General features: G+C 39.7%; 1 protein-coding gene across 1 annotated transcript in view; it reads left to right on the forward strand.

Annotated features, from left to right (window-relative positions):
* Positions 1-21,436, forward strand: part of LOC124789800 (vascular endothelial growth factor A-A-like) — a 75,974-nt gene that overhangs the window by 34,651 nt on the left and 19,887 nt on the right. Inside the window, exons 3-5 of the mRNA XM_047257278.1 lie at positions 7,104-7,225; positions 7,386-7,481; positions 19,232-19,348. Coding sequence (XP_047113234.1) covers positions 7,104-7,225; positions 7,386-7,481; positions 19,232-19,348 — 335 coding nt within the window. The remainder of the gene's footprint in view (positions 1-7,103; positions 7,226-7,385; positions 7,482-19,231; positions 19,349-21,436) is intronic.

Consider the following 21,436-nt stretch of genomic DNA (forward strand, 5'->3'; position numbering starts at 1 on the left):
TTCTCTATACACATTCAACATCCCTTGTTAGTCATATCTGATATGGGTCCCACACACATGAGCAACATTCTATAACTGGTCACACGAGTGATTTTTAAGCAAAGAAACCAAAGTCTACTACCTGCTTTACCCATGGCTGAACCTATGTGATCATTCCATTTTATATCCCTACAAAGTGTTACACCCAGTTATTTGTACGAGTTGGCTGATTCCAACAGTGGCTCATTGATAGTATACTCATAAGATCCTACAGATTTTTGTTTTTTGTTTTGTGAAGCCCAAAATTTTACATTTCTGAACATTTAATGTATGTTGCCAGTATCTGCACCACTTTGAAATCTTATCAAGATTTGACTGAATATTTATGCTGCATCTTTGAGATGGAACTTAATTATAAATAACTGTGTCATCTGCAAAAAAGCCTGAGGTTACTATTAATATTATCTGCAATGTCAGTAATATATAGCATGAACAATGATGGCCGCAACACACTTCCATGAGGCCTAGCCGAAGTTACTTCTGCATCTGATGATGACTCTACATCCAAGATAACATGTTGTGTCCTCCCTGTCAAAAAGTTCTCAATCCACTCACAAATTTTACTTGATACCCCATATGATCTATTTTTCTACTTTTGACAATAATTGTAGGTGTGGTACTGAGTCAAATGATGTTTGAAAATCAAGAAATAAGGCATCTACCTGACTGTCTTGATCCAAAGTTTTCAGTATGACATGTGAGAAAATTGCAGGTTGGGTTTCGCATGAGCGATGTTTTTGAAATCCCTGCTGGTTGGCATTGAGGTGGTTATTCTGTTCAAGATACCTCATGTTTGGGCTAAAAAAAAAAAAAAAAAAAAAAAAAATGGCTCTGAGCACTATGGGACTTAACTTCTGAGGTCATCAGTCCCCTAGAACTTAGAACCACTTAAACCTAACTAACCTAAGGACATCACATACATCCATGCCCGAGGCAGGATTCGAACCTGCAACCGTAGCTGTCGCGTGGTTCCAGACTTTAGCACCTAGAATCACTCGGCCACTACGGCCGGCTGTTTGGGCTCAGAATAGGTTCTAAGATTCTACAACAAATTGATGTCAAGGATATTGGATGGTAGTTTTGTGGATCACTTCTACTACCCTTTCTGTAGACAGGTGTTGCCTCTGCATTTTTCCAAGAGCTGGGCAGGTTTTTTGTTCAAGGGATCTATGATACATTGCAATGAGAAGGGGACCTAACTCGGCTGCAAATCCAGTATAGAATCTGACAGGGATTCCATTGGTCCCTGGAGCTTTGTGCAATTTTAATGATTTCACTTGTTTCTCAACACCACTGGCACTGATACTTATTTCATTCATCATTCCATTGGAGGAATCATGCATTGCTCTCTTGTCAGCCAAATGAATTTCACTCAGTAGGTGTTTATTTATAGCTCTGTGCTTTGTTTGACACCTATCATGCAGTAATCTTGGTTTCTTTAGAAGTATCTTTACAGTGATTGTCAAACATGGAGGTTCCCTCCCATTACAAACTGTTCTACTGAGTACATAGCTGTCTAATGCATAGTTAACTATTGATTTAAGCCTGAACCAAAGTTCCTCTGTATGGTCCTACCCTGTGCTTAAACTTTCAAGTTCCTCATTGAGATATGACCCTACTGAATTTTTAACTAGTTTACTGAACATACAGATCTTTCTGCTTGTTTTAGTTGTACTTTGTAATCATTGTTGCCCCAACTGCATCATGGGTACTAACATCATTTTTAATGTGGACATCCTGAAAGAGGTTGGGTCTATTTGTTTCTATTAGATCCAATATATTTCCATCATGAGTGAGGTTCCTATCTCTTCTAGGTAATCTTCAGAGAAGGCAATTAGTAAAATTTCACAGGATGTCATATCACACTCTCCACTAACAAAACTGTAATATTCCTAATTAATTGTTTGATGATCAAACTCTTCACTGATGATACAGTATGATACAAGTGAACTGATATTTTCTCTAAAGTTGTGGGTTACATCAGGAGATGAGTCTGGTGGGCAGAACGAGGATCCAGTTATCATTTTATGCTTGACCTGATACTGAGTCTTGCCCAAACAATCTCACATGCAGCTTCAATTTCTACCTCGGGGGATATGAGGTTATTGTCTACGGCAGCAAATACACCACCTAAATTTCCCATTTGTCCATCCTTTTGATATACACTTAAATTTTCCCCAAAAATCTCACTGCCATCAATTTCAGGTTTCAACCAGCTTTCTGTACCTAGTATTACATGAGCTTCTCTGCTTTTCATGAGCACATCAAACTCTGGTGCTTTATTGTGAATGCTTCAGCAGTTTACTGTTAGGTTTTTTATATTCTCTCCCATGAGAGGCATTTCTTTTGAACTTACACTGATACTTCTGCATTTGCTAACCTATCGTTATGTGGGTTGGATGGAGAGTTGCCTAAGCTAAATAACCCGTGTGTGCACTCCACACGCAGTCAGCTACCTGATTAGCACCCTCAGATGTGTAGTGCACACCTGACCTATTTAGGTGGACCCTACAGTTCTCAACCCTATGGTGCAAGTCCAGAAATTTGCAGCCTAGCTTGTCACAGATGTTTTGCAGTCTCTGGTCCGGTGCTTCCACTCAACTCAGAAGCAAAGGGGACAATGCTGCAAATTGTGAGTGCCATTGAAACTCCATGAGCAAGGCTTGCCTTCTCAACCTTCTCTGTCAGTCTCTTGATGTCTCAGAGCACATCATATCAACTGATCCCTTCTTCTAGTCAGGATGTGCCACAAATTCCTTTCATCCCCAATTCTATTCAATACTTCCTCACTAGTTATACAATCTACCCATCTAATCTCCAGCATTCTTCTGTAGCACCAGATTAAAAAAGCTTCCATTCTCTTCTTCTCTAAACTGTTTATTGTCCATGCTTCACTTCCATGCATGACTACACTTCATACACTTCCAGAAAAGAATTGCCTAACATTTAAATCTATATTCAGTGTTTACAAATTTCTCTACTTCAGAAATGCTTTTTTGCCATTGCCACTTTACATTTTATATCCTCTATATTTTGGCCATCATCAGTCACTTTGGTGCACAGCTAACAAAACTCATCTAGTACTTCTAAAGTGTCTTGTTTTTTAATCTAATTCACTCAGCCTCACCAGATTTAATTCAACTACATTCCATTATCCTTGTTTCACTTAAGTTGATGTTCATCTTATATCCTCCTTTCAAGATACTTCTAAAGAAACCAAGATTACTGCATGATAGGTGTCAAGCAAAGCACAGAGCTGTAGATACACATACTGAGTGAAATGCATTTGTCTGGCAAGAGAGCAATGCATGATTCCTCAATGCAACGACACTTCCAAGTCCTTTGCTGCCTCTAAGAGAAGTGCAATGTCATCAGCAAACCTCAAAATTTTTATTTCTTCTCCATGAATTTTAATTTGTACTCCAAATTTCTCTTTGGTTTCCTTTGCTGCAATGTACAGATTGAATGACACTAGGTGTAGGCTGCAACATTGTATCATTCCCTTTTCAACCATTGCTTTATTTTCATGTCTCTTGACTCTTATAATTACTATGTGGTTTCTGTACAAGCTGTAAAGAGCCTTTCAGTCCCTTAATTTTACTCCTACTACCTTCAGAATTTCAAAGAGTGTATTCCAGTCAACACTGTCAAAAGCTTTCTCTGTGTCTACAAAAGCTATAAACTTATGTTCGCTTTTCCTTAACCTATCTTCTAAGATAAGTTGTAGGGTCATAATTGCCTCATGTGCTCCTACATTTCTCCAGAATCCAGACTCATTTTCCCCAAGGTCACCAGTTTTTCCATTATTCCTTAAAGAATTTGAGTTCTTATTTTGCAATCATAGCTTTTTAACTATTTATGTGTGGTCAGTGGTTTTATATGGTGTGGAAAGTTGGACTTTGAAAGTGAACACCGTGAACAAGTTGGAAGCATTCAAGATGTGATTATATTGAAGAATTCTTAAAATTCCATGTACAGCAAGGAAAACAAATGAAGAGATCTTGAGAATAGTAAAAGGAGACTGCTAACTGCTAACCACAATGAAACACAAGAAACAAGCTTACTTAAGGCACATGATATGAAATGAAAGGTATCATTATTCTTAAACTGATAGTTGAGGGGAAGATTGAAGACAAAAGAGGAATTTTTAAACTGATGGTTGTAATGTTCACCCTGTCAGCACCTGCTTTCTTTGCAATATGAATTATTGTATTCTTCTTGAAATCTGAGGGTATTTCACCTGTCTCATACATACTGCACACCTGATGGAACAGTTTTGTAATGGCTTGCTTTCCCAAGGCTGTCAGTAGATTGGGCAGAATGTCATCTACTTCCAAGGCCATTTTTTGACCATAAGTCTTTCAGTGCTCTGTCAGATTCTTCTTGCAATATCATATCTGCCACCTCGTCTTGTTCTACATCCTCTTCCACTTCTGTAATATTGCCCTCAAGTACATCTCCCTTGTATAGAGCCACTATATACTCGTTCCAACTTTCAACTTTCCCTTCTTCATTTATGACTGGTTTTCCATCTGAGTTCTTGATATTCGCACAGTGCCTCTTTAATTTTCCTGTAGTTGCTATCCATCTTGCCCCTAGTGAAATCTGCTTCTAAATCCTATATTTTTCCTCTAGCCATTTCTGCTTAGCAATTTTCCACTTCCTGTTCATCTCATTTTTTTGAAATGTTTGTATTCCCTTTCCCCTGCTTCATTTACTGCATTTTTATATTTTCTCCTTTCATTAATTAAATTCTGTATCTCCTGTATTATCCAAGGATTTCTATTAGGTCTTGTCTCTTTGCTTACATGATCCTCTTCTGCCTTCACCATTTAACCTCTAAAAGCTACCCATTCCTCTTCTACTGTATTCCTTCCCCTTATTCTGGTTAGCTGTTGCATAATTCTCCCTCTGGAACTCCCAACAGCTTCTGGTTCTTTTAACTTATCCAGGACCCATCTCCTTCATTTACTCTCTTTTTGCAATTTCTTTAGTTTTAATCTACAGTACATAACCAATAAATTGTGGCCAGAGTCCATATGTGCCCCTGGAAATGTCTTACAGTTTCAAAACTGGTTCAGAAATCTCTCCATTACCATTATATCATACCACAAACAAAAGCAGCTCATATATCTTGCACATTCTTTCTGTTACTTGTTAAATTTTTGGGGGGGAAGGGAACCAAACAGCAAGGTCATTGGTCCCATAGGATTAGGGAAGAATGGGGAAGGAAGTCGGCCATGCCCTGTTAAAGGAACCATCCCACCATTTTCCTGAAGAAATTTAGGAAAATCACAGAATATCTAAATCAGGCTGGCTGGATGTAGGTTTGAAACATCGTCCTCCTGGATGCAAGTCCACTGTGCTAACCACTGGGCCACCTCGCTCAGTACTTGTTAAATGTTTCAGTAATCAATAATAATTACATCACACACTGCTGTTGGCTCACCAGGATGTGATGTCCTATGATGTGATATAGCGTGCCAGAAACGAAGTTACTCCAGGTCTCCTGGCTTTAGTGTTGCTCCCGCTAGCTTTTCTGACACTATACTGTGACAGTGTCATCTGTGTTAGGCAGTGTCAGCCCTGTCAGACGATGGGGGAGCAGGTGTCAGCTTGTCACCATGGCTATTCCAGCTTCTTCACCCTGATTGTGCAGATTCACTCAGTGGGGAGTAGGAGCAAGTTCAGCATTGCCGATATTGCCAACAGACTCATCTGTTGGTCTCATACAGTGTACACCAATGCTTCAGGCACAAGTGTTGTGGGAAAAGTGTCTGCAGAATCCAAGGTCATCAGTGGCATACATTGCCAGGATTCCGGCCACTGTTGTAGCAGGACATTGTCTGAGGAGCAGAGCATTCTCACTAGACAGACAGCTTGATGACAGCTAATGTTGAATCAGTGTTGGTGCCCCAGTCATACTTCATGAGTATCCAGTGAATAGCAGTGATTTGCAGTGAAGTTGAAGTCATCCAGCAAGCAAACTCCGTTCCCCAGTGGTCGTCTGGCGGAGTCTCTAAGCAGTTTATCTGTCAGTAGAGTCCCAATTTGGCCCTTGGGCCCATTGGTGCTCCATGAAGGACCATGTGACAAGCAATCCTATAGAACTATTGCTAACTGATGTTGATGGCTTTGCCATTGAATGGTGATTGAGTAATGATGCTTCTCAGGAACATGCACACGCAGTAACTCAGTCTACAGCAGTCACTGAGTTGGTATCCTGGCCTGGGAGAGGACTATTAATACAGACCATACAGACCTATTAATACATACCATGATCCAGCATGGGGTGTCATATTGTGTCCCTTTTGTAGTGATGAAGGCTTCCCATGTTTTGATAATACCACTGATTCCAAAAAGTTTGTCATACCTGTGTATTGGAGTCAGAAAGGTTGGCATAACAGTGAAACATCTACTTCTGCTTTCTGCGGTGGTTATGCTGTCATTAAATTGTGACCAGCAGGAGCTGGCTATCTGTCACTACACTTGTTATTCTTACCTTCAGTTTATTACATCTAATAACAGGTATACATTTCTATTCATTTATTGCTGAGTGATTTTCCTCCCTCAGCTTGATAAACCCTTTTCTGTAAGTGGATGGAAAAGTTTGACGAATTGTAGGTGCAACAAACATGCCTGCTTCATGCGCCATCAGCCATGTTAGCCATTGCCTCACTCCTACTCCATATGCACCACCACTCACTCCCTCTTCTCCCATGCCCATGGAATTCTCTCTACGCTATTTTGTTGGCTCCAATCACATACCTAAACTCTGCATTTTTAATTCTTGAACATCATATTGCATATATATAATCACTCCTTTTATGAACTGAAGTGACCCCTGGTTCTGAAAGCTACCATGTTTTTTTACATCTTTTGTTCATTCATATGTTCATTACCATGTACATAGTATATGTTCTACTGCATCCCCATGACTGTTATTAAGATGGTTGTAACTTGAATTTTTAGTTACATGTTTGGTTTATCTGCTCTATACATTCAATTTTAGCTCTCTCCAAACCAAAATTTCATACCAACCATATTTTATAATTGTGTTCTAGGTGCAGCACACTGTTCTAATAAAACTCACATGAAAGACTTAAGTGATGTTACCATAAAGAATATGTGTGGAAAACCAAAGGATGTAATTATTGATATTTTATCAGAAGATAAATCATACACTGTAAGTAAACAGTACACTACACTCCATGTAAAAATTAACTGACACAGATATTTCAAGTATTTATATATGTAAGTTGAATTACATTTATGAGAACAGATATAAAATGAAATATGCTTAAATCTTTATCAATTTTTTTTGACATTTTTCTAAATATTTTCAGTATTTACCTTCAAAAGTAACTGTGAAAAGATGTGCTGGACATTGTATGTCGGGCATGACATGTATTCCAAGAAAGAAAAAAATGACACCAATTGCAGTAAGTAAATTATGGGTTATATTTTGTACATCATAAGCAACCTCAAAATTTATAGCATTATTTCTCACTATATACTTTCTTTATGCTACTACAAAGCTCCTGAAATGTGAGTGTTCAAATGTTATGCTCTATATTTCACAAGCCTGGCCTCGCTTTTCAAAATTGTAGATGCAAATTTATCTCGCTTCTGGAATCTTGAGTCTTACCTTCAGTTTATGGCATCAGATAACAGGTATCGACCATAAATAACACAACACTGTACCAATCGCGTAATGACGAAGAATATTAAAACATGTGGAACAAGTGAAGAACTAAACTGATGAGCTTATACATTATTACCACAAGCTTAATAGCATGTTGGACCATCTTTGCAACACAATACAGCAGCAGTTCTGCATAGCATGAATCTGACGAGTCCTTGGCATTTCTGCAGGTATGTGGCAACAGGTGCATATCCACAGGTGATACGATTCCTGTAAATTATGGGCTGGTGGTTTGTGAATGCAGACTGGAACTTGATAGCATTCCAGATGTGTTCCACCACGTTCAGATCAGGCAAATTTGATGGTGCAGACTTCAACATGAGTCATTATCATGCTTCTCAATGTCTTTAACACGATTCTGACCTTGTGATACAGACAGTTTATTCTGCTTGAACATGTCATTACTGTCAAGGAAGACACAAGCTTGAAAGGATGGAAGTGGAGTGTGAGAATATTCATATACATAGTCCACTGCTGTCAGTGTGCCTTTGATTACTATCACAGGTCTCCTGGAAGCCCAGGAAAATATCCATTGCAGCATAAAATTGCCCCATTGGCCTTCATCTATGGCATGGTGCATGTCCCGAGCAGGCATCTGCCCGAATGATGGCATATCCAGGCACAACCATCAGACCAGAGTAATAAGAAATATGACTCTCTGATCAGGCAAAATGTTTGCATTGATACACAATCCAATAGTGATGATCCTGTGACTACCGCAGATGTGGCTAAGGATATCATTGGATCAATGTGGGAACACACAGTCACTGTACTTCGTCATCAGATCTACCACAGACTGCTGCCTATCTTGCTTTACAGAGTGGACAAGCCTCTGACCTCCACGTTCTGTGATGAAGTTTTCACACATTATCACCAACTTGGGCTATCACTGTCCTCCAGCCATTTTCATAGCTGCTATGACCATAGCACAGAAACAGCTGATTATCTATCCCATTTCTGAGATGTTCATTCCCAGGTGCTGGACCTTGACAGTCTGCTCTTTATCAAAGTCACTTACGTCAGTGCATTTCCCTGATTGAGGACCATATCATTACTAGCATGATTCCCCTTTCATCTCCACTCCCTTGATCCTTACCGTGTCACATGCCTGCAACATGACCATGTGGGAGTTAGTCTCGCAGGGGACAGTAGTCATAATGTTTTGGTAGACCTGTGTATGTCAACACAGAGATCTAGCTAACGGGAACTGCTCCTCGAAAATAAAAGCTGTTTACATGCTGTGAGAGAATGTTCCTCACAGACTGTGTTGTTGTCACCCTTTAAACACTATGGCATGCTTTGCATGAGGCTTTTTGTAGAGCATGTGAATTGGAGGATATTTGCGTGACTAATTACCAGAATCACCCAAAATTCCCAAAACTATATTCTAACTCCTACATATAAGATAGTTACAGAATAAAAGTGTTATAACTGAAAAAAGCAAAAACATTAAAAAACGACACAGGTAGGTTTAAAGAATACATCTTGTAAGATTACCACTTACTTTTCACAGTTTTATTTACTTGAAATTTTTTGTATGATTATAGTTTAATTTTGCTAATAATGGAAATACTTATGAAATAAAATTATTCAATAACAGACCTTTTCAAAACAATTTGTGTGAGTTTATTCATGCTAATGGAAAAACAGGCATCACATTTTAAAGAAATATATTTGTAAATACTGTACAGCAAAGGAAGTCATGGAGAAAGAGTGTCCATTCCAAGAGATGTCATAGCCATCAAATTTAAACCCGAAATGAAGCCTTCCCCATCTACCTGCCTTAGGACCAGGTAGCATCCTACAAATGTCTTCTTCCTCAAAACCTGACACATCAGGAACATTAGGCTATACAAAAAAATCTTCATCTGATTCCATCTTGGAATGCAGTTTCTCAGAAACAAAATTTTACATCACTGATAAGTTGTCCAACATAAAATTTTACACAATTAGCCAGCACTGATCAGCTGATCTGCCAGTGTCAAAGAATATGGACGGCACTGCTCAAAGTCACCCCTTGAAGGACAAGCCTTCATATTTTATTTTTTTACATCACCAAAGTATAAATACAACATGTTATGCTTTCTGTAAATATACATTCAAGCGCTAACTTTGCCTATAAAAACTCGTTTCAAATTCTAAAACCAAAAATGCTTCTAATAACAAGGAAAGGTGTTTGTGGTTACATTTCCAGAAAATTACTTTATTTTCTGAAGTTGATATACAACATTATTTTGTATCGACTGTCACATCATCTGAAAGTATCAAATATTCATGATTTTTAATGACTGTAGCCTTAGTTCCATATTTAAACAACAGAGTGTGATTTACTTTAAAACGATGCTAAACTGCCGTTCAAGTCAATTGCTGTTCGGTCACCTCTCTTTACTGTCATGGAAATAGTTGCAGTAATAAACAATATATTATAGAATATAAGTTTGGAAGGTAGGAGACGAGGTACTGGCAGAAGTAGAGCTGCGAGGACGGGGTGAGAGTCGTGCTTGGGTAGCTCAGTTGGTAGAGCACTTGCCCGCGAAAGGCAAAGGATCCGAGTTCAAGTCTCGGTCTGGCACACAGTTTTAATCTGCCAGGAAGTTAAATATATTATAAGTCATAAGACAGCACATTACCACACATCACGGGAAGTTAATACAGCATAGTACTGAGCAGCACGGAAAAGTGTGTGTACACTATTCAAATTAATGTATCATAAGAATTTTTACAAACTTTAATGAAAATCGTTTATTAAAAAATGTTTATGTACGTGACTATAAACACTGCATAAACATATGAGCATTGCCTTTCAATGAAAAAAAAATGATGCTGGCTGCAAGTCTAGGTCGCAACTAGATACAACATGAAGCCTGATATCTGGTTTATAATCAGAAAGTATATAGTTATCGCTATGTGATATTACCAATAAAAAGTGTTATGTAATTTATATTTTTCAACATCTTATAATATGCAATGGGTCTCATCTCTTATTTTATTTCATATGTTCAGACACACCATTAGTGTATGTGGCTGACATTTTATCAGATATTTTATTTATTGTTTAGTGTACTGTACCAATGAATTTGCTGCAATATTATAAAAACTGGAATGTGTCCTTCATGAAGGAATGCTGTAATCCTACAATAATAGGTAAATAATCATTGTGGTTTTTTGTAATGAGGTCGACGAAATTTTTTTCCCTTGCAAGATTTGTGGTTATATCCAGGCAGGTCTGTCCCACAGTTATTTTATATTTTTTATGAATTAAATCATCTTGCATTTTTTTATGCATTCTTATATTACTATGATACAGGCACATTTGTAACTGCATGTCTTTGTAAATTTTCCATACTAAGTATGTAGTGCCACCTAGTGGCAGCCTCTTGCATCTAGAAGTTCGTTCGTGTGTTGTCGGCCTGACTCTAGCTGCAGCAGGAACACATCTTCTAACACTGTACTATGTGAAGGGTATTTTGTTACCTGCTTATTTTACAGTTTTGATGTGTCTATTACGTTATGGAATGCAATGTGGTGTAACATAATAATGCCTTTAATATGAAGGTCAGTGTACACTATATCGAACCTAAGTCGTATGAAGTCTACAAGAAGCGATAGGGCTTTGCTCTATAGGACTGCGGCAAGTGACACATGGATGTTGTCTCTATGTGTTGTCCGAATGCCAAGGAACACCTACGTCAGTGCTTCATAGCAGGACCCACCATGGCACATTAGGGCCATGTTCACAGTCCTGTGCCACTTCTTGTCCCTGCTGTTGCTCTGGAGATAGTAAGAGGTGGCGCACGTGTGACTGATGTCACACAGGCAGTATAGGTCTGTGAAGAGGGATGATTCAAACTGTGGGCCTGGTCTGTGGTGATCCATTCCGAGATTACAAAATGCATGATCCATGACTCTATAAATGTGTGCTCTGTTGTTTCTAATGTATATCATGAATGGGTAATGCCTTGACCACATCTCAGTGATCTATCAGTGGCTGAAAGCTGGTAACAGATGCCTTCAGATTGAGGAAGATATCCTGCAATGTCGACACATACATGTTTGAAAAATGCTTTGGGTATCAGAAAGTGTCTTGGCTGTAGCTGGGCATATCAGCAGGTTTTGCTTCATTGACAAGGTAGGCAGCACTGTGCCCAGTGCCTGCAGTCTTGCTTAACCCCATGTCACTCTAACCCATCATGATGGTGGTATTATGAGGTTCTGATTTCTGGGTGGCTCAAGTTTTGTAGTCTGTTGAACATTCCCTGACAGATACTGAGTGGCACTATGGGGGCATACTCTGTTTTGGGACATGTCACACAGCAGTGTTAGCTCTGTACTGGGTAAGATTCGGCATTTTATTCAAAGATTGGCTGTCATATCTGTTAAGAGTTCACTATGCAAGGGTTGTTGGCTTGCTCTGTGGCCATAAGTTCTCAGTTATACTGTAACAAAATTTCACTGATCTGCAAAAGGGAATCAGCCCCTTCAATGTGGCGGATGTCAGTAGTGTACTGCAAAACAAGGTCTAGGTGGTGGAAAAGGCAGAGGCTGATGTCTTGAGGCTGATTTTAAATTGGGTCACAAATGGCTTATGGTCAGTGTAAACTGTTATGTTGTGCCCTTCTATGTCCTCTCAAAAATGTTTAATGGCAGTGTAGATCACAAGCAGCTCTTGATTGAACACAGACCATTTAGACAGGGGAAATGTAAGATTCTTGTAGATGAATCTAGTGGCTGCAGTACATCATTGACAATTTGCCAGTGTCTGTTGTAAGGGTGAGTCACATATTTGAGGTGGAATGGCCTAGTGTGATAGCACTGACTAGTGATTCTTTGGAGGTCAGGAATGTTTCTTTCATGCTTGCTAGCCATGTGACCTTCCTCTTGCTGTGTTTGTCCTTTTTGGCTTGTGTGTCTGTCAGCAATGCATGTGAAGCAGCCATTTGTGGTAAGATGTGGTAGTGAAAGCTTAGTGTACCAAGGAAATGACGTAAGTCATGGTATGTTTCCAGTAGACGAAGATTCTGGACTGTACCTATATGTTCTGCCATGGAGCAGATGCCACCCCCATTCAAGATGCGGCCCAGAAACGTGACCTTAGATTGTTCAAGTTGGGATTTAGCCTCATTAATGATAGTCTCTCCTTTACAGAAGGTGTCTAATGTTCAAGTTGGGATTTAGCCTCATTAATGATAGTCTCTCCTTTACAGAAGGTGTCTAAGACCTGCTCTAAATGAACTGAGTGGTCTTCGAGGGTACTGGAGTAGATCAAAATGTCTAAATACATGTAGCAGGGGGGGAGGCAGAGAGGTGTCCATCAATGAATCACTGCTATGTGTGGGCCACATTATTCAAGCTGTATGGCATATATAGGTACTTGAAAAGCTCAAACAGGGTTACATTGATGGTTTTCACAATGTTGTCTGGGTGTGTTGGAATCTGCAGGTTTCAGCTCTCTGAGACTGCAGATGTGTGTGCAAGTTGCATTTGCATGAGTGTGTGTTTGTGTGTGTGTGTGTATGTGTGTCTACTGCTGACAAAGGCCTTAATGGCCAAAAAGCTATAATTGTGTGAACCTTTTTGTTGTGCCTATCACGACTCTGCACCTCTGCGATATGGTGAGTACCAACTTTCCTTCTCTGGTATTGAAATTTGAGAACTGTTAGTTGTGAATGAGGATATTGTGGTCAAGGTTTGTGAAAATCACAGTTAAAAGTTTACAATTGATGTTATAATACTACACAATATATCACATCCCTGAAAAGCATAGGTAATGTTTACAACTGACAATTAAATATGACACAGTATATAATGACACCCACATGAGTTTTGATAAAGTCAAGATGAAAAAACATGCATAAATTGTACGTAAAGTTTTTGAACATAAGTTTTCAAAATGAATTTGTGTGATGCATGTGATTTAGCTCAAAGACAAAGAAAACACCAGGAGTCATCTTATATACATAACTATAAGTACATAAATGGTTGACTTGCACAGATTTTGCAACTTAGCTGACTTGTTGTCCCTTTTTACACTGGCGTGCCAAAGACGAACAGTGCAGCTTCAGTATATATCACAAGAAGGACATGAAGTGTAGGGCACTGCAAATGCACATCCTTTTGGGGTGGGAAATATGTTTGTGTGAATGCTTCACAAACTATGTATTCAAACAATGGAAAATCCAGAATGGAATGTAACAATATTCTGAGAAGGAAAGTTGCTACTCACCATATAGCAAAGATGCTGAGTCGCAGATGGGCACAACTAAAAGATTTTCACACTTGAAAGCTTTTGGCCAATGGGCTTTGTCAACAATAGACACACATACATACACACACGCGCACACACACACACACACAAACACACACACACACACTCAAGCAAAGGCAACTCACACACATGACTCGGTTTCAGGCTACTGAAACCACACTGCGAGCAGTAGCACCAGTGCATGATGGGAGTGGCGATGGGTTGGGGGAAAGGAGGAGGCTGGGGCAGGGAGGGGGAGGGATAATATGGTGGGGATGGTGGACAGTGAATTGGGAGAGTGGGGGGGGGGGGGGGGGGGAGTAGGGAAGGGCGGCAGCTGTGGATGCATTGCTGGTTGTCCGTACCAAACCTACTAACCACCAACAATACCTCCACTTTGACAGCAGCCAGCCATTCCATACCAAGAAGTCACTTCTGTACGACCTAGCCACCCATGGTTGTTACATCTGCAGTGATGAGCAGCCCCTCTTGAAATATACCGAGAGTCTCACTGAAGCCTTCACTGACTGTAATGAAAATGAGCGTTTGGCGTCGTTAGCTGGAAGGCCCCTTGTGGGGCAGGTCTGGCGCCTTGGCGCAGGTCTCATTACATTCAACGCCACATTGGGTGACCTGCTTGCCAGGGATGAAATGATGATGAAGACAACATAACACCCAGTTCCTGAGCAGAGAAAATCTCCGACCCAGCCAGGAATCGAACCCGAGCCCATAGGACGGCTATCAGTCACACTGACCACTCATCTATCGGGGCAGACACGGACTGTAACTATCCTCCTAACCTTGTATAAAATCTGCTGTGCCTTATCTTTCCAGTCTCCCACCACCTCCCAAAGTCCCACCATCTGGCCACAGAGGAGCACTCCCCTCGTAACTCAGGACCACCCAGGACTGGAGCAACTGAATTACATTCTCTGGCAGGGTTCTGATTACCTCTCGTCATGCCCTGAAATGAGAAATATCCTGCCCACTATCCTTCCCACCCCTCCCACACTAGTATTCCCCTGTCCACCAAACCTACACAATATACATGTCCATCCTTACACAACCCCTGCTCCCAATCACTTACCTCATGGCTCGTACCCCTGTAATAGACCTAGATGCAAGACCTGTCCCATACATCCTCCCACTACCACCTATTCCAGTCTGGCCACTAACATCATCTATCCCATCAAAAGCCGGTGGTCTACAAGCTAAGCTGCAACCACTGTGCTACATTCTATGTAGGCATGACAACCAACTAGCTGTCTGTCCGCAGGAATGGCTCTGACAAAATGTAGCCAAGAAAAAAGTGGACCACTCTGTTGCTGAACACGCTGCCAAACATGATATCCTTCATTGCAATGACTGCCTGTGCCATTTGGATCCGTCCCACCAGCACCAGCCTTTCTGAACCGCGCAGGTTGAACTTTCCCAGCAATACATCTTACATTCCCGTAACCCTCCTGGCCTCAACCTTCATTAGTCACTGTCCTCACCTATCCAGTCCCTTCCCTGTTCCCAATCCAGCACTAAACAGCCGTCATTCCACCACCACAGCCAGTCTTTTTATTTCTCTCCTTTTCCACTTCTTCCCCTCCCCCCCACCCCCTCTCCTCTGCCCTCAGTCTAACTGCAGCACTTTGCTGTCCGCCACGCCCACCATACTATCCCTCCCCCTCCCCCCTCCAGCCTCCTCCTTCCCCCACACAGTCGCCACTCCCATCATAGTGTTGCTGCAGCTCGCAGTGTGGTTTCAGTTGCCTGAGACTGCAGTCGTGTGTGTCTGTGTGTGAGTGATGTTTGCATGAGAGAGAGAGAGAGAGAGAGAGAGAGAGAGAGAGAGAGAGAGAGAGTGTGTGTGTGTGTGTGTGTGTGTGTGTGTGTGTGTGTGTGGGCGCGCGCGCGTGCATGCATATGTCTTGTCTATTGTTGACGAAGGCCTTAATGGCCAAAAACTATAATTGTGAGAGTCTATTTGTTGTGCCCAAACACGTCTCTTCAGAGTAGGCTGCTCTGTAGAACTGGTTCCTGGCGTCACCAAGGGTATACAATGATTTATTTTAGGTTATTTTACTTTTATGATTGTATTCATTCTTTGACAACTTACAAAATGTAACACTCCTGTTACGAGATTAAAAAAGAAAGGTCTGGTAATGGCCTTATAGGAAGCCAAAACTCACCAGCAAGTCGTAAATGTATCTAGACTGTTTTATTGGAATAATTTTTATATAATTTTATCAAGCACTGTGTTTCCCAAGGACAGTGTTCTAAAAATGTTCTGAACAGAAAACTGTTTGGCAAAGGTTGTTGGCCAGTAGACTGGTGGTGTTTGGGACCAGGAGGATTATGGGAGTTATCCTTGCAACACATCCTTCACTCCTGTAATTCTCCTGGTCTCTATCTCTGCTAACATAACTGTCCCCATACCACCTGCCCAACAGTTTCCCCTACCTCTATCATACCACCTCCTCCCAGTCCATGCTAACTTCATTGTGCGCCCCACCTGACAGACTCCAACGCCCATGTCTCACATACCTAGCCCTGGCACCTGCCACCGGCCCTTCCTTCATTCCAGTTCTGCACATCTGCTGCCTCCCTCTAAGCCACTACCTACCATCCTTGATCCATCCTCCTGCTTCTCACCTCTTTCTCCCACAACTCACCCCAACTGATATAGTCTCCACGTCAGGCCACCTGCAAAACTGCAATCCCAGCGTTATGTGTCCAGCCAGCACAATGTTGGTGATAGCTGTTTATTGTATCTGAGCAATCATAACTGCAATGGGCCCTTCTTGGTGCAATCAAAGTTCTACCATTTTCCGAGAACTTTGAACTTTATGTAAATCCCCTTTTATTTAGTGAATAGTTCCAGGTATAGAAATGAGGGTTTTAGCAAATGACAGTATGCTAAGGGACATGTACTTTGTTATGTAATAAAGTGTTTTAACTCCTGTGGTGATCAACATATTGAAGCAAGTATGATTTTTTAAATAAAATGGTATACTCTCTTTAACAGCATTCTTAAATGCTTAAAAAGATTAGCAAAGCGATACAATGCTTGTTAATGTTGAGGTTGAAACTCTTAACAAAATTATCTGAGAAATGTACTAAAACTGGAAAGGAATGTGGCCAGAGTCAGCTCCTGCAGTTTAAAGACTGCCAAAAGAGCTCTCATGTGAGGCACTGTAGTTAAATGCAGCAAGACAAATCTAGGCTACCAAGATGAAACCTCATTTCTTGTGTGACATGGTTACAGGGTCATCTATGATTTTTGTGTATGGAACTACAGCAAATCATAGCTTCTTATGCCTCAGCTGGGACTTGAGAAAAGTATTTCAATTGTGCTTGTGTCTCCAGGTTTTTGTGGAGACAACTAGTGTTTCATCAGGCAGTTTTCCATTTAAACCCTCCCCATTTCTGCTTACTTGTCAAAGCTAAAACAGAAATATCATTCATTCATCCTTCCTCATGATAAACAGCCCTAATCCAGGGAAAAAATAAACTGCTGTGATAACTTATTTAGATTCAGGAAAAAAATACTGGACCTGTCTTTTCCTGGAAACACCTGAATACTTCCTGAAGTAAACCACCTGCTGTTGGACAAATGGATGTATAAATACTACTTGAAATTGTAACTAGATTGGATACAATTTAAATAAACAGTTTACTCAGAATGACTGATGACATGTCATCCACAAAATAAATACTTTTCTTAATGAAAGGCAGTTTTATACTTTTCTTAAATATGTTCTCAAACTGTTTATTATCAACTGCAATGCACATTTACAATCACTGTTTGAGAGATAGATGAACATATGAAAGTAAAATGAGTGACATGGCATTTTATGCTGTGGTGATTTGATGGCATATATCATATGGCATAGTTGCTCTCCATAAAAAGAAATTAAAGAGGTGTCAAGTCAACAGACCTGGTCAGCCATTCCATCCTATCCAATGGTCAGGAATCTTTACATTTAGTATTTGCATTGCAACTTGGGAAGAGTGAGCTGAGCAGCCATCATGTTGGAACCATATACACCACTGCTTATCCAGTGGTTATGTTGTAGAAGAACAGATGGAATGTCTGTAAGAAAGTGTTTATACATATTTCCAGTTAACATTCCTGAGATGAAGAAAGGCCTGAAAATGGAATTTCCTATGAGGCCCAACCATAGGTTTACACTTCATGGTCATTTTGTTGTTGTACATTACCATGGTTTGTAAAAGTTGTTTCATCAGTAAAGAGCACACGTTGTAAAAACATAGTGTCATTTTGCAACTGGTGCAGAGCAAACCAGCAAAATTCTATGCAACTTTTGAAATTACATCCTGAGGAGTGCCTGATGTGGTGACTGATGATAGAGATGGAATTGATGTTGATGCAAGATGTGAATGATACTCCTGTGGTTGATTCCACGTTCCCTGGAAATACATCTTGTGCCACCATTTCCTGTATAAAACCTGCATGTCTAACTTTTTCTCATTGGTGTAGATGGCTGCATGCAAGGAATTTTGAAACAGAAATTACCTGCTGATAGATGACAGTTTCTGCTAGTTCTGCAGTGCAGACAAGTAAATAGTCAAAAGGCTGGGTACTACAATGTGGATTGGCATGAGCATATTTACAACACAGTTCCAGCTGACTTACCTTTAAATTTTAGAATTTTTCTTGGATTCTTTTGTGAAGAGTTTCAGCCTCTACATTAACAAGGATTATCACTGTACTTGTCTTTTCAAGAGCTTTCAATGTCATTAAGTATAGTATATCATTCTATTTAAAATATCACACTTGCTTCAATACCTCAATTGACACAGAAGTTAAGGCTTCTTATCACATTCCAAGGTAAATGCCCCTTTGCATACTATCATTTGCCGAAAACCTTGTTTCGATATCTCGAACCATTCATGAAATGAAAGGGGTGTTACATTTTACATGATTCATCCTGTATATTGAGCCTACATAACCTTGGTCATGTGAAAAAATGTAGTGTTTTGTATTTTAAAGAGGGACAGAGAGGATAGGAGAATGAAAGTCTTTTGGAATTTGTATTTATTAATTTAAAATATATTAGACATATAAACAAGAAAAGAAACAATACACACACACACACACACAGAGAGAGAGAGAGAGAGAGAGAGAGAGAGAGAGAGAGAGAGAGAGAGAGAGAGAGAGAGAGGCCATGGTTCCATCATATTTAATAAATTAAAATTGTTTTCATAATATTTTATTGTGGAACTTCCAGGTAAGACGTAACGAACGAAACACTGGTTATGTAACTTGTGGGTACGTGCAAATAGAAGAACATGTCTCCTGCAAATGTGGTTGTACAGTAATGCCCAGTGACTGCAATGACTTACAGGTGAGGGAAATTATGAAAATTTCATTAAATTTTACTAGTCATTTTACTGTTCACATTTTCTTGGACCAGTACGATATGTAGAAGAATGCTCTGTTGTACTATGCTGAAAACTCTTTTTCTGATAGATGCAAACAAAAAAAGGGAATAGCATAGCAAAATTTATTAATGATTTATTGTATTAGCTTCCTGACTCATCTCATTACATTGTGTACATGTTTAATCAAGATTAGCATATCAGTTTTAAACATAGATACGGACAATCTGTCCTTTCAAGGCTTTTATTGTTTTGATGTTGAAAACACTAATAAAAAATGACATATAAGTACCTTGTGTAATCTATATTCTATGCAGAAAGTCAAAGATATGAATATTAATAATGAAAATTAGTATACACAATTGATGTAACAACTTCAGAATGGCTCATTATAAAGTAAGAACTTAAGAAAATGCAAGTGTCCTGAGTTCACAGAGGACAAGATTGAAATAAAAATAATGAATTAAAGTGTATGTGAGAAGATTAAACTATATAATGGAATTTTAATGAAACTTATACAGAAAAAGTATTATATTTACCATCATGCAGCAGCAGTAAGCAGAACTGAGAATAATAAGAAACACAAGCTTTCTGAATCAAAGATGCCTACATGTTACAAAAGAGAAAAATTTGAAGAGAATGAGAGTAATGGTAGATGAGGATTTGTCTATGACACACAGTCTAAAAGGAAAAAAAAAAAAAAAAAACAGGACAGGATGAGTGGAAAATGAAATTAGCAACAAATGAGATTAAAAATGTTAAAAGTTCGAAGCAGCAGGAAGGGCAGTGAATAAAGTCAGAGAAAAGACAAGGGAAGTGAACAACAGAAGCACAAATTATATGGAAATGTGGAGCAACAGAAAGAATGAAAGTAAAATGAAATGGTAGAGAAACAGCAGCTAAGGAAAGAAATTATGTAAAATTAAAAGAAAAATCATAATTTGAAAATTGTGATAATTATGATGTGAGGAGAAGAGGGTGAATAAGTAATCAGTGACAATTGTGGCAGCTCCAAGGATCATGTCAAATGTGATGCCCTTTGATGGAGCAGATTCAACTAGCGATGGGACTGGAGTAGGCAGCTGTAAAGAGTACGCACAGAACGATCTTGTGATTTCCATTGTGATGGAAGACAGAAGAGTAACTCCATTATGGTCAATACTATTAAAAATCAAATGAATTTACCTCTTCTCTTTCAATATTACCCTGATCTGATAAGCATCAAGCAGTGTCTCCATTGCCTTACCAACTGTTCTCTGCACAGCTAATGCTCTCAACCTCCTGGCAATATACTGCACCCTTCTTCTGTGTATTCCTGTGTGATATGGGTCTTATCATTGTGACCACTCTGTTAAAGCTGCTTTACCATTAATGGAGGGAAAATTAATGTTTTTATATTCCCCTCTTTTTCTTTTCCTTTTTCCACTCAGCTGTATGTATTGATGTCAACATTATGTGTTATTAAATTCAGAGCCAAATGACTTTGAGCCATTTGGCTCTGAAATCAGTAACGTATCAATTTGGCATCAACAAATGCAAATGACTGGAAAAAGGAAAAGGTAAATTGGGGGCCAGGGCACCTGTGAAAGCACCGATGTTGTATATCAGCTCTGCTGCAACCATTGCACAGCTTTTTATATTGGTGTGACTACAAGCCAGGTCTCCAATATTCAGGTAGTGAAGGGGGACGAAAATTTAATAGTCATGGGTGACTGGAATTCGAGATTAGGAAAAGGGAGAGAAGGAAACATAGTAGGTGAATATGGATTGGGGGGAAGAAATGAAAGAGGAAGCCGCCTGGTAGAATTTTGCACAGAGCATAACTTAATCATAGCCAACACTTGGTTCAAGAATCATAAAAGAAGGTTGTATACATGGAAGAATCCTGGAGATACTAGAAGGTATCAGATAGATTATATAATGGTAAGACAGAGATTTAGGAACCAGGTTTTAAATTGTAAGACATTTCCAGGGGCAGATGTGGACTCTGGCCACAATCTATTGGTTATGATCTGTAGAGTAAAACTGAAGAAACTGCAAAAAGGTGGGAATTT

The sequence above is a fragment of the Schistocerca piceifrons genome, chromosome 3 (assembly GCF_021461385.2).
Source record: "Schistocerca piceifrons isolate TAMUIC-IGC-003096 chromosome 3, iqSchPice1.1, whole genome shotgun sequence".
Lineage (NCBI taxonomy): Eukaryota > Metazoa > Arthropoda > Insecta > Orthoptera > Acrididae > Schistocerca > Schistocerca piceifrons.